Source organism: Heliconius melpomene, chromosome 13 (genome assembly GCF_056956725.1).
Source record: "Heliconius melpomene rosina isolate 202511_hmr_F chromosome 13, ASM5695672v1, whole genome shotgun sequence".
Lineage (NCBI taxonomy): Eukaryota > Metazoa > Arthropoda > Insecta > Lepidoptera > Nymphalidae > Heliconius > Heliconius melpomene.
Window position 1 is genome coordinate 13,871,079 of NC_140401.1, and position 15,690 is coordinate 13,886,768.

At 31.2% G+C, this 15,690-nt stretch overlaps 2 protein-coding genes across 2 annotated transcripts in view; both read right to left on the reverse strand.

Annotated features, from left to right (window-relative positions):
• Positions 1–15,690, reverse strand: part of Gycalpha99B (guanylate cyclase 1 soluble subunit alpha 2) — a 124,678-nt gene that overhangs the window by 91,237 nt on the left and 17,751 nt on the right. The gene's annotated exons all lie outside the window — the stretch shown is intronic.
• On the reverse strand, positions 4,237–5,575 carry LOC146533057 (15-hydroxyprostaglandin dehydrogenase [NAD(+)]-like). Its single transcript, XM_085196353.1, has one exon. The coding sequence runs from the start codon at positions 5,562–5,564 to the stop codon at positions 4,809–4,811; it is 756 nt and encodes a 251-aa protein (XP_085052479.1). The 5' UTR covers positions 5,565–5,575; the 3' UTR covers positions 4,237–4,808.

Consider the following 15,690-nt stretch of genomic DNA (forward strand, 5'->3'; position numbering starts at 1 on the left):
TCGATGAGCTCTGTGAAGGATTCGTAAATGCGAATACGAAAGATCTATGAATATTAATGATGGATAGAAGATAGGAAATATTTAATTAAATGCGGTAACCTTAATCATAGGGAAAGGAATTAAGTGGAGGATATGAATAAAACATAGATATGACACAGCTCTCAGCTTTATTTACTTTCAAAGGTAAGGTAACTATATAAGACTAGTGGCTGCATGCATTTTTGTTTGCGTGGATTTTGTGTTTTAAAATGGATAATTCCATTTTTTTCCAATTCTTTAGGTAGCTTAACTTTCGAACGTTTATAGATTACATAATATTATTATTACTTAATAGGTGCTTTTGGGATTTTTTTGGCAAAACGGTGTTTTTGTAATCAGGCAGGAAATTTACGTTATCGTTTTTTATGGTTTTCTAATTTCTCTCTAGATTGTTGTTGTTGTTTTTTTAAGATTTAATAGCATTTTTCTTATGCTGTTTAAATTAGTATTGAAATTAAAGATTTTACATTTTGTATATATAGACTATGTATAAGAAGGAGAAACGTAATTTAAAAAAAAACGAAATTAACGAAATGATACCTCAGAGCTGACATATAAGTAACTAAGTATAGCATACATATATTTTTACAATCTCCATATTGTGTTAATCATTTAAGAAGTTACTGAAGTAATATGAGTTATATACACTCATAGGAGAACTTTCCGCAATCCGGTGTTAGTACAAACTCTGTAATCCACAGATCTAACTACAATTTAGTTTATTATCAGCGTTAAAGATAAGGCAACAACTGAAATCCAAATCCTAACTTCGTGATACGTGAGTGACATAACGAAGCCACGACAAGTTCATTTATGTTTCAAACTTCAGGCTATAGAGGTACTATATATATATATGTAATACAATACATTTAATGAACAATATATTTTATGTTTAAAATGGGTAATCGTTTATTTAATCAAATCATCTATTTTATAAAGCCACCATGATGCAGCGGTACAGTGTCTAGCTGCAATCGCGACGGTTGTGAGTTCGATCCCCGCTTTGGAGAATAAATTATTTTTTGAAAGCGGATAACCTAGGGTTTTAACTCTAAATTTTCTCTGTCTACTCTGCTATTTGTGGAATAAAACATGAAGGTAAAAATCTATTATTATACGAGTCTTATACATTCAAGTACTCTTCTATTCATTTTCAGTACAATTGATTTTTAAACAACAGTAGAACCATAACAATTAATGTCATATAAAACTAATATATTAAGCACAAAATATAATACAAAAATTTAATCAACTAATAACAAGTATACATACAAGCTTAAAATGAAACATCAATTATTTCTATATCGTTAATGCAATTTATTTACTTAATTTTCTGCTATTAACCGATAATCGAATTAGTATTGAAGTATAAACATTTAAGATGTTCATTTAATAACATTCAATATTCATTTAAAACAAAGGTCTTAGACATATAAAATTTAATAGCAGCAAAGGTAAATGTTTTACTCCTCAATCACTCATGATATAATAGAATATGGAGAAACGACTTACTTTGTTTGAACAGAAAATAGAAATGGGCAAAGAAATGAATATTGGACTTTTTTGCGTCACGCTGTATCCCGCACACAGCAGGGTAGGCAGAGGGAACATAGTGTTAAAACACTCCATTTGCCATTTTCCTTCTAAGCATTAAGGTTGGCAGAACTCAACGCCGCCCTTCGCCTCCACGCCAGAGCGAAGAAATGAAAATATTCCAATATCATTGCCTCAAATTCTAATTTGAGGCAATAATATTGGAATTCTAATTTGAATTTATAACCAACTTCCATAGAAGAGCCGGATTTATAACCAACTTTCAAAGACGAGCCGGATAATATTAGGTCAGGATAATTAACTTAACCTGTTACCCACAGTTACTGCCTCTCTCACAACCTAAAGATCAGTAATAATATTATATAGAAAATCTCAAGAACTTCCGAGGCACTTTTCAATTCCACTTGTCTCTTCAACTTGGATGTTAAACATTCATTTCGTTTTCAAAGACGTACCTTCGCGCGAAAAACTTCACGAACCGACAAGTGCAGTTTTAAAAAGCTCCTACTGGTGTCTCTTGAAAGCAATGTTTTTTAGATTTTCGTGAAAGTAAGTTATAAGTATCACACTTTAGATAATATACTAACTTACTACATTAATAATTAATTCAATGCCTACAAATTTGTGAATGATACTGTCATTCGGTAAGATAAAATAATTTATATATGAAAATTAAAAAAATAAGTACTAAACAAATATCTTTATAACAAAATTTACTAAAGAAAAATGCTAAGAAAATTTTCCTAAGTCTATTCACATTTTTCATTAAGAATCTACTATATGTACGTACGTGCTTCCAGTATAAACAAAGTAGCTTGCAGGCAAGTAATTTATATTACTGGTATACAACACGTCTTTTAATTAACATACACTGTTCCTGCATTAATTTATTCATTCAACGTTTCTGAGATTTCTAAGTAAAGGGTAATGAAGATTTATATGTTTTTTTTTTTCAGCTTCACGCTATATCCCGCATGTGGCAGGGTAGGAGGATGGAGGATTTTGACTTTGACTTAATTAACAACAATTTGTCGTAGTGCAGTAAGACAACAATTTGTCGTAGTGCAGGATTCCTCGATTCCCCATGGCCTTTTTATATTTTAATTATTTTCATTCATTCCCACTGACAAGACAACGCATTACGCGAAATAAAGTCTGGATCTAATAAACAAATAACGATAGCAATATACAGTGATAACGACTTTGTGTATTAAGAGAAACGTTGTAAAAATGGGAGAACAGACGGAGACAGGTAAAACTAGTCATGTTAAGAAACACATATATTTAGCCTCAATAAATTTTAGTATTTTCAAAATATAAAAAAATACACTCGTGGAACAACTTTACAATGGCTTTAGACAATGAAAGCAGCCTTGAAGTTTTTTAATAACATTTTGTATACACTCTACCCTCAACTTTGTCCTTATCTCTCTTCGGGATGTGTTTTTCGACGCTTATCAGTCCTTTTGACCGAATTTTTCTTTAGACCCAAATGCGTTTCATAATTAACAATTGTGCTTTGTAACTCATCTCTTAAATTCTGAAAATGAAACGATTATTTTGAAAAATATCTAACTTTATGATATGGTGAGGCAAAATGGGAGGCCATCTTAGATGTGATAGTTCTAAAATAGACGGAAAATAGTAAGCAGCATTGTTTACTTACTTCCCTGAATTCATCGTGCATGATATGGGTAATATGTAGGGATGAAGAGAGATTATGGTAAAACTAATAATTTTCACAACAGATGACGAGGGTAGCATTGTTTTATAGTCACACCGTATAATAAATACTTTTAATCTTAGATAAATCCTGATTCCGTAAAATATTATTAGAATGTATATTAGCTGTGAAAATGCCAATTATATTTTTCTAGTCATTTTTATAAGCATGTAAACATATAAAAATCATTTACTACATACAGTAAGCAGTAGAAATCGAAAGTCAAACGTTACGGCTACATTTTTGATTGTCTTACCAATGGAACTAATTTTCGAGCAACTCTTTCGAGGAAGAATTGTTTTTCAAAACAGAACGATCTATTTATTTATACGATATATCCTGCATAGCAGGGTATACAGGGGAACCTAGAGCCAAAAAACCCGTTCTCGAGACAGTGCTGCTCGAAGTCGAGACATTGTTGACCAAGAAGCGTAACTGAACGCCGCCCTTTCTTAAATTAAAATAATTGCTACTATGACATTAATACAACAACGCAACAATAAAGCAACGCTTATAAAGTTAAATTTAGTTTGAAACAACGTAAATTAAATATTGTTCAACTATATGCATATTTAGTTGGCAAATTCCCGACATTACTGAATAAATAAAATACGATACGAGTTAGTTGCAGTACTAGTTTTATAGAGAAGCACTTATTTTGCTACTATTTGGATGTTTACAATGCTAATGTACTAACGAAATACAAGCTTTCGCCTGTAACAAAAGTTATTTATATATTTTTAGTTTTATGCTGTATCCCGGGTATAGGTAAAGTAGGTAAAGGGAACCTAGTGTTAAGACACTCTGCTAACAACGCACTTCCCAATTTTGGATACATTGCGTGTAGTCACGTTTACAGTTAAACGCCACGTCATGACAGCCTCTTTTTTTTATTTATTTTCTAGTTATAAATACACATAAGTTTGCATGTACATACATTTTTGGGCCTTTAGTTACAAGTGCGATAAACGCTTAATTTCAACTCATTTAAAACTCATATATTTATTTAGATTATGGCATAATTTCAAAATACTCCGCTCTCCGCTTTCCATTTTTTCCCGGAATCGAGGCCTTCCATGCTTGTTGTTGTAGAGAGTTTCACCACTTAACACTCAATGTCTCATGAATTGGCCGAATTTACATGACTTAAATTATACATTGTTTAATTTCCATTTAATTTATTCTAGTTTCGTTAATTTAAAATGCACTCGTTAGTTTTCATTGTATCGCCATTGCGACTAATTCAAACTGCATTCAGTTTGTTCAGTTTTCTGTGACAGTGAGATGTCTCATGGGCATTCACCAATTTACACTGCAACCAACATTCACAAAGTATTACTGACGGGCCATACATTTTGTAAACTGCTCCAATTTGGTACCGATAATGTATAAATTACTCATACAATATTGAGTTTCCATCTTTGTTCTCTCTGTATATCTAATATAACACAATTGATGAGGATTAAGAAAAATTCTATTACATACAAAAATATTATATATCCCATTTTTCAGCCGGTCTCGCTCCTTCCACCAACCAAACTGTACCACTATCAGCTTTCTGAAATATTTGCACTGTCCCTGCACCAACATCGTCAGGTTTTTGCCATTCGTAGTTCACTTCAAGTTCTGTAATAAACTGTTCCAATAAATCTTCTTCTCTCATATTTGGTTTCGAGCCCAAAGTAGTCATCACCATTCCTGGGCAAAGTGTGACTACACGAACTTTAGTCTTTTTAAAATTGATCTCATGTCCTAGAGACTTAGAAAATCCTAGGACAGCATATTTAGAAGCATGATAGTAAGCTAAATGAGCTGTAATTTTATGACCAAAAATCGAAGAAACGTTTATAATAGTGCCACCGTCGCCCCCTTTGTCAATTCTCATATGCTCGTAAAATTTCATGGACCATTCCATGACAGCAGTTGTATTTACATATATAGTTCTCTTAACGTTAGATTCGTCTATAATTCCGGCATTGTTTATTAAGATGTCTACTTTTTGGTGATTTTTGATAATTAAGTCATAAATATTATTCAAATCAGTCACAACATTGCATTTGTAGAAAACAGCTCTATTTGGATATTTGAATGTTAAACTTGCTATAGCTTGTTTACCCGACTCTTCTTTTATATCGAGGATGATCGCCAGTTTCGCTCCGTGTTGAAGAAAATTTTCTACCATTGCTAGGCCCAAACCCTGGGCGCCTCCTGTCACAACCACAATCTTGCCGTTCACGTTTCTATCCATATCAGTTCTGAGATAATCTATTACTACAAGAATTCACACTTCTCACATATATATAATCTATAACTGCATGCATTACTTAGCAATTTATTTTTGGGGTACCGCTTAGAGAGAACCATCAATTTACAAATAAATTTATTTTTTTTACGATGGTGAATTTTACCCAAATAATAATTTTATAAGTTCTTTGATTATTTAAATTTGTCATATTATCCTACAATGAATTCCTATTTTTGAACCATAATTATCTATTTCCAGATGATAATAAGCAATTTATTTATTTATGCGTATCGGAGTAGCCTGAAAAACAAAGCAGCTACAGGAAAAATATTAAATACATTAAAAAACACTTAGACTTGGCGCAGTTCGCTAGTGTCTGATTATAAACACGATAGGTACGTGTGACTCATTTCACCGTTCTGGTGACACAAAATACGTTGAATTGCGTCACTTAACATACGATGTGATGGTGGTTGCTGATGGAAAGAAAAAGAAAATTTCAAAGAATGTATTTTTTAAACAGACAATATTGTGATAGGTGATACTGATATTGATAGCGTTAACGATAAGGTTAAATGTTGACACTTCTAACGTAATAGAAGATATGATATGTTATTGTTTTTATAAAACTTTAAACAATGTACATAGGTACTTGTATCTCATATTTTCGTGATGTTTAAAATTTGTATTTTTCTTTAAAATATATATTTTTTGCCCATATACGTATATTGAAATGTGGGAATGTGTGAAACATGGAACCCTTTATTTTAACCAAACAAACCTGCGAATGTCCGAATTATTTTGAACACGAGTATTAAAAATAATTTGATTTCCATTTATTATGGATCTCGCCGCTATCGTCGTTTATCTATGTGTTAAAATCACAAACACTTGTTTCAAGAATAAAAAAATCAACAACTTATTTACTTAGACTCCACTATCTGCTGTCTATTTATCTACCTTATATAAATTGATATTCTTATCAATCATAATAAATAGTAAATAATATTGTTCTACTGTAAAAATAACAAGAGACATGTTTACTTTACTTTTATATAATATTTTTTTTACGTTCTCCTCTTTCAGCGGAATTCTTAAGGCATTTCATGTTAAGTGGCGGAGCTTAACGCCACGCAAGAAATATTCGAAAGATCGATTGATTATTAAATCGGTATATATTTTCTTTACGATATAATGGGCAAAATATTAAAATAAAACAAAACTAATATTAATTAAAGTACCTTATCAATCTAATAAAAAAGTAAATGTAAAATTAGCAAAAAAATATAAATTAAATATTGGCATTACATTCAATTCCACCAAACCTGAAATTCTCTCCAGCCAAAAACGCTGACTTAATCCTATTTCTGTAAGTTTTGTGCCGATTGGCATTTTCCAGTTTAAACACAGCTTTGTAATTAGCTGCAGTAAACTTGGAAACGTCGATGCAGATAGAAGTTAAGTTTAGATATTTTATCTGTTATTTTTGCCTTTTATATAATTAGATTTTAACTATTTCTAAAATGGAGAGATAAGCAACATAAAGATGTCACTCTTTGGACAGTAGTAGTATCTGTAATTTAATTTCATCTAGTTTTTTACTCTTCGTATCACGTAGCAGACAAGACAGCCTTGTATCGAGATATCACGTTTTTCACTTTTCGTGGTTTTTGGTTTCTTTTTTTTGTTTATTACAAAAACAAAATTGAAAACGTAATTATAATATTATCTCACAAAAATATATATAGGTAAGTGAAATAAGAGCCAAGTACAATATACAATGATGCGGTGTTCTTGACCTCACTGAGATATGAAGAATCGGAAGGTGTCAAGTTATGAGTTCACAAAAATATACGTATTTAAGAAAATAAACACACAAATTATATTTTTTCTTGTAGAAACTTATTTATTATTTTAACAAGTTTCAATTGACAAATACTACCGGACTCTTGATCTAACACTAATAAACAATATTTCTAAAGCAATAAATCCATTAAAATTGTTAGCTAACATTGTTCAGGTCATCTGTTTTCATTCCATTGGAATACTCTATGCGGCTGGCGCGATGCCAACGTCACTGTCATTAGAAGTTGTATATTAACTTCTATTGTATACATTTTTCTATATATATGTAATTTGTAGCCTTTGTTACAATACATTTATAAGTAGTAGGAAAAGAGTGAAAGAGAGAATTATAGAAAGTGACCGTCAAGACGCAGTGTCTTCCACTAGCGGGTTTGATTCCCGCTCGAGTAATTTTATTTAAATTATTTTCATTTGAGTTCTAATAGGCAAAGTGTGGTGTCGAGTTCTTAGTGTTTGGACTGTAATTGCGTACCTATCTTACAAAACAATTAAAAACACATGTCATATATACTTAAAAGTTTTGTTATACTTTTAAATCATCTTTGAAACCTCCTCAAACGATTATGAATTTTCATAAGAATTTCAAACTCGTAATAATTATAACATAAAAACAATTGTATGTTTTATGTTTATCGATGCAATCTCCTCTTTTTTCTATAGTAAGTAATGAGTTAATTAACTTTTATTATACTTCGCCTACGCCACGACGGCTATATATCAAAAAAAAGTCAATAGAAGAGTAAATAAGTAATTTAATTTCAAGGAATAGTCTCTCTTTTAAAATAATTCCCACATACATAAATAAGCGCAAACAACAAATATCACTTTATACGAAGTAATATACCAATTCCTTTAACGTCACGTCACGATATTCTTAATAGTCTTGTTTACTTAGATTCCTTTGTAGAAATAACCCGTAAATGAAGGTTATTCTGTATATAGATAAAAATTTATAAAAAAGGCAATAATTTTTTGAGCTCATATTAAAAGGTTTTCTTTTCTTTGCTGAGATTTTGTTATTCATTTATAATATCTAAAATATTTAAAAATTCTCTCTACTCTATTTTATGCGGGATACAGCATGAAGCTACCAAATACACATAACTGTACTAGCAATTTATCGTCTATTTATTATAACGTACGTCTCTACATTAAACAGAAAAACAAATTATAACTTATGAAACTCAAAGTCGGTCATATAATAATTTTCTGTAAAAAGGTATTATTAGATATTGAAGCTATTTTTTATACTAAAAATAAATTTCTTTTATAATAGGTATATATTGTAAGATTTAGTGAGATATCACTCTGTTTTTCTTCCATCAATTAATTCAAAAATATGTAATTCTATATCTAACATTGTAAAACGTAGCAGGTTTTCAATCCATTCCTTTCATTAATAAAACGTACTATGATCCACTCCTGCATTTTTTTTAGCTTCAATTCCACATATAGCAACTTCGTGTTAAGTTGCAAACATAACCTCTATCTACCAGAGCGGAAATATTCCCACAAGCTAGGATCGAATCCACAACCACTTTCGTGCCTCACTGCTCTACGATGATCCGTAAAGCATATTATGTTTATAACTTGCCTCATGTATAATAAACCACGTTAATTTACTTTTATGAAGTCCTAAGCAAACTGCGGCATGGAAAAAATGTGCCCTAGCTGTGGAATTTAATATAATTATAAGTCCCTTGAAAAATTCGACCCGTTTCATGTGACCTGAACTTTGTAATGATGTAATAAAGGGAAATTTTTGACTAAAACATTTAGAACCTTATAAATTTACGCTCTAAATATTACATTTTTAATTACTCTCATACTACGTTATAACTTGTTGAGGTTGAGAAAAAAATGCTTGGGCAAGTAAACTTTGCTTCCTCAGTTGAGTCCGCTTGGATTCATCATTTTAAATTTATATGAACTTCAACTTTGTTTTAAAGCAAAAAATATTCTAATGTATCATATTTTTACGGATTCTAAAAATTGCAGGTTTAACCTTATATAGCACATGGTGTGAACCAGAGCGCACTTTCTCCAGGACGACGAATTATCAGCTACATTTTTTATTACTTCTTTATGATAAGTGAATAAAAGGATTTATAGTAGACATGTTGTAACAAAGTATCTAAGCTTAATAGTAACTATGTAAAAAAAGATAGTCGTGGTGTACGAACGCGACAGTTGAGTTCGATTCTCTCTCTGAGAATTTTAAATAGTTTTTCTTACCTCATTCTGGTAAACATGTTTCAAAAATTTGGCGATAAATGAGGAACGGGTGTCTATTAACACTAAGTTTCTTCAGCCTAACCTGCTTTTGCAAATACAATATTGCTAATAAAAAAAAATAATACTTTAGGCCACACCTCCCTCAATTCAATTAAGAAACTGTAGGTATATTTACTTACAGAAAATTATTTCGATGGAGAATAATTAAATTAGCATCTATATGACACGCCACAATAATGTGTTGACAACATGCTGGTAAATTGCTTGGAGAATTTAATTTAGTTAGAGGATTTTCTCGTTTAGCGTTGTATTAATTGAATTAAGTTGGGATTACCAACTCATTGAACATAATATGTAATTATAATCTATTAAATTATATATTCTAGCCACGTTATATACTACTTACATATACGGTTGATTCCTTTATCAAGAGATTTCTAATAAAAGACACAAAAAAATAAAATAAAAACCTAAGAAATATAGGAACTTATTGCTTAAACGTAACCTAAAACGCGGTGCTGAGTTCCGCCACTCAACACGCAAAACTGTCATGACGGAAGTGTTTGAACTACAATAGAATATATAACCTGCCAAATGGAAATAATTATACATTTTAACGAATTATCTATCCGTAATTCGTTACTAACACTGTTATTAACTGTTTTTTTCTATATTACGCAATATTAAGCCTACGATAGTAAATCTAAAAAATAAGGATTTATGACTTAATAGATGCTCCAGCATCATTCACCATTGTTCACCACAATGAGGAAGTAATTAATAGCTATCAAGTTCCAGACAAGAGAACGTTTTTCTCTTCACAATTACCGTGTTAGAAAAGGACAGAAATACACTTTTATGTGGCGTTTTTATAAAATTATATGTATTTTGTAACTATATAATACTGTTTTCTTTGCTTTATCTTAAATTTTACTGAAGTACAGTGGGTTTTATGTAATACTAGCGGCCCGCTCGCGGTTTCACCCGCGTGAACTATGTTATTATTAATTTCTGTCTCCATGACTACGTCCTAGTGACGTCTATGCAAAATTTGAGACTCCCAGCATTTGTAGTAACGAAGTTTCATACAAACTTTCGACCCCAAAAACAACCCCTTAAAAGTCGAATATTGCAAATTCCCGAGTCTTAGCGAGCACCTAAGTCCTATAAGTAACTCCTATGCAAAATTTGAGATTCCTAGCACAAGTAGTTTCTGAGATTTCGTGATGAGTGAGTGACCTTTCGATTTTATATATATAGATAAAGTATATAAAGTATAAAATAAGGTTAAAAGTAATTTCTAAATGTAATAAATAAATTGAAATCAGTTAATTAAATCTAATAAAAAAGAAAATATTAAATAATGATTTCAGAAATCAAAATCTTAACAATCCTTTCAAATAGCTACTAAAATTAATACCAAAATACTACTAAAAATAACTCAAATTTACATTCAAATTATACAAAAGTAGGCCAACCCGTCACAATAAGTTAAAGTCGTAATTTATTCAACATTGTCCTTCTGAAAGAAGATTTGGTAATGAGCTTACACGAATGGCTAGATACAAAAGCTATTTCATTTTAGATTTCATTTCGATATTGTTGGAATAGAATTTGTGATAAATATTGTTTAATGGTAATAAGTATCTTAAATTTATTTTTGGCAAAAAAATGTATTTATTTTTCTAATAAGCACGTTTTATATATGTTTTTTATTATATGAGACTGTAACGGCGTAGCTTTTTACTGTAGACGCGACGGTTGCTAGTTCGATTTCCACTCGGAGGAATGAATTATTTTAATTTCACCTAACTATGCCGTGGATTTCTGCCATTTGACGCCATATCTTGAAAGTCGCTCGGAAAGTGTAGAACAGAGTGTCTTATCATAAGGCTCCCTCTGCCTACCCTGTTGTATGACGAATACAGCGTAAAACCAAACGAATATACAAAATTGTAATAAGCATACATATAGCTGAAATATCTTTTTAGGCTTACACAAAATTCTTTTAACGTTCGTACACATCCACCATAATGTATCATAAGGGCTTCAGCAAATATTGTCTCAGCTGAGCCGTAGATCCTCGTAGAATCAGGTCACTTTGCACCCGGAGGCCGTGACAAGTGAATATATTGAAACGGTACTTTTCAATACAAAATACGGATAGTTACAGTAGAAACTTATTTTTGTTTACAATTTGTTATTTTTGTGGATTTGTATTGAATATTCTTTGGAGCGTTACTTTTACTTTTCTTGACAGACACTATTAATTTGAATAGACGAAGTGGCAGAATGACTTTAATACAAATATACAGACAAAGTATAAAAACATTATATAATAAATAACAGTAGGCTTATTTTAATATAATTCTATTCGTATATTTATGACTTTCAATATTCATGGTGTTATATATAATAACCCCATCAGTTGTCTTCCTCCCATAAAACCCTACTGCGGCAGGTAGACAGACTCTACTTTTAAGATGCTCTCTCTCTCCTTTCCGCCTAAATTCGAGACTGCGTGTTCTTACTAAAAGGAAGGAACACGTCCCGTTTGCAGCCAGATATTGTAACCACTACACCCTCGGTCATAAAAATATGTATAAATATTTAATGTAAAACACTAGCCTGTGATAATATACGATAACTGTGAACAGAATCGATACATCAATTTACAAAGACAGCGGTCCCTAAGCGTCAGTATGTTAGAACATACTCTAAGATAATATGAATGGAACGATTTCGCTGCTTCTCTAAAATAATCTATCGGTTTAAAATTATTTTCATATAAGTTATATTAGTTTTCATTACATATTATGAAAATAAAATAATATTTAAACACTAACTGTAAACCCAGCGATTGTGGTTTCGATCCCCATTGAAAGGAAAAAATAATTTTTATTTTCTCGCTCTGGGACAAGACAAGGTACGGCATTGAGTTCCCCACATAATGTCTAGAAAATTTTGCGGAAATCGGGAACAGAGTGTCCCAACACTAGGTTCCTTCTGCCAACCTATGATTCGGTCTCTATATAGAGTCTCCTATATACTCGTAGACACAGCGTGAAGCTAAGAAAATAATTTCATTACTTTATTGGGAGGGAGGTTATATACATCAGTATGTATAGGAAGTATATTGAAAATTGAAAATTTGCAATATCCGCTCTATTGAACGTAAAACGATGATCGCACCTTTAAGAATTTTATACATTTTATACTCAAATGGATTCGTGTCGTTAAAAATTACTATTATAAATTATATTTTTATCAATAATAAAAATTGCATTATAGATATATTCTATATTTACTTACAGAAAATTATATTAATATAACAATATTTAGAGATTAATAAAAAAAACATCTGTAAAAAATCGTCCATATAAAGTAAAATTGTGAAATAAAACAGGATACGAGTATAGTATCGGAAATTACTTATACAAAGTCGAAGCTGCCTGTAAAAGTCAGATTTAAATACTGTTTCATAGTTTTGAAAGGTTTTCTTTAAGCTTTATTTTACTTGTTACGTGTTCTGTTTGTAGTAAACTTTTAAAGATTTTAAGATTTCTATTAGTGTAGATTTATATTTAATTTATAAGTATCTTTTGAATTATCATTTCTTCGATCTGATGTCGAGGCAAAGTGCAGCGTTGAGTTTCGCTACTCAACGCACAATGCCTCGAAAACTCGGTAAACAGTGGGGAAAGGAAATGTCTTAATGGGAACGGAGTGTTTTAACACTAGGTTCTTAAGTTCCCTCTGCACATCCTGGTATTTGCAACATACAGCGTGAAAATACTTTACGTAAATTCAATTGCGGTCAGCCACTAGTTATAATTTGAAACAATTCAAAATGAAGTAATCATAAGATAAACAAAAGGAAATTTTACCATAAATTTTTACATAACAAAAAGTGAAGCCATAAGCGAGGAAAAGAAAATGCGATTTCCGCAAAGAAAAGGGTTATCTATTTCATTTTTCAAATATTCTCTTAAGTAACTTGATTATGGCATAAAATAATATGGCTTCTTCCTTTTAAATATATTTTTTATAAGAACATTGGAGTATTTGCCTTTACTAATATAATGTATAAAATTATTTTATTTTTCTTTGAAAATTGTTTTGATATAATTATGACGTAGGAAAATGGTATGTATTTTTCAATATCACGTTTTTATTTTGCATAGCTGAGTAGGCAGAAAAAACCTAGTGTCCAGATATTTCGCTTCAAAACAAAACCGTAAACAAATCTTGTAAGATCTAGTTTAGTGAACGATCTCCTAAAATATTTACATTTACTTTTAAGGGTAAGCAGAGGGAACCTGGAAACCTAGCATTAAAGACTCTCCGTTTCCAATAAAACACTTCCGTTCCATACTTTCCGTCGAATTCTGTAGGTTTATATCCAGTACAAAATCATCAGCATGGGTGATCTATACATATATAATTTAAAAGAATCACGCTACAAAATGAATTACCTACGTAAATTGTGAAAGGTCAAAGGTAATTAAATATCTCAATTAGTGTTACCTAGCGCAGTACGTGAGAGAGAAATAATTTAATGTAACCTTAGTAATTCATCCCTTAGAAATTTAGTAAACCCACTCTGTGGCGTACATTTCAGCAATTTTTGTCTTCCTATTAGGTACCTATATAAAAAAGGACTGTTTTTGAAAATTTATCTTCTTTATTAAATAACTTAACGAATATATATTACATATTTTATATTTTCATGTCCTATGGTCTGGTGTAGCGGCGTTGAGTTCCGCCACTCAACACGCAATGCCTCTAGAATTCGGCGGAAATTGGGGAACGGAGTGTCCTAGCCCGAGGTTCCCTCTGCCTACCCTGTGCTGTGTGCAGAATACAGTGTGAAACTGATTTGATTTGATTTACTATAATATTTAAAAATAAATTAGTAAAATATAGACATGTTTACGGGAGCGCGAGTGGGCTTTTTAAAAATAACTAAGAAAGTTAAATTTAAATTTACTTTAATTAAAATAAGAACAAAGGTATATGTTCTTATAACTAACTTAAAATTAACTTAACTAGTGAATCGACCGAGCAGAAGTGCATGCTCTAATCGACTAAAGAATAAAATATATAATAATTAAAACTAAAACACTACGTTTGTTTCCCATGGCATGAGGGGATTCGCGTTACATACGCCGAACGCTGATTAGGCGTTTACCGGTACCGTTCTCACACCATGAGGCAACATAACTATATATATTAAGTAAATATAATATATAAATAAAATAAAGTTATTTGGTTAGATGTGCTAATCCCGGAAACTATGACTTCAAATACAAAAAAAATATTTGTCATAAATTATCGATATGTTACGGCAGCTTATAACCACTAAGATGTTACTAATTTGCATTTCATCATCGGGAAAGATTACAGGTAAAAGTTTTTTCTTTATATTTGTACTAAATACTATATTTTCCAAAGGAATTCTCTATTTAATATACTCTTGAAAGATAAAAAAATCAACACGTTTAGTCGGTTAAAAGGATTGCTTGGGTGAGATAGCTATCTTGGAAACGTTACTGCAATAAATCTCTGGCTGATACTCAACTAAACGATCCATGACTATAAAATCCAAAGGGATTCTGACCTTTTAAAATGTATACAAAATATAAATCGCACTTTCTTTCTCAGGTATGTATTGTATTTGTTCATGTTCTATTCTAATACTTTAAACAATTTGTAAATTATTTTTCTAATAAATTATGCTAATCTCTAAATGGATTGAAATGGGGCACGAAATGACTCTTTCTCTTACTTTTCCCTTTTTCTTCTTTTCTTTTTATCGTTAAAATGCCATAAAATTGACCGAAATAAAAAAAGAGGATCCAGAATTTATCAGGGGCCAGTCGCGGCGCAGAGAGTTTTCTTAAATAACATCCCGCAGCAGGGTAGGCAGAGAGAACCTAATGTTAAGACACTCCGTTCTCCATTTTCTGCTGGATTTTTCTGCATTGCGTAAAGAATGTCAGGGCTCAACTCTCCATTTTAATAAATA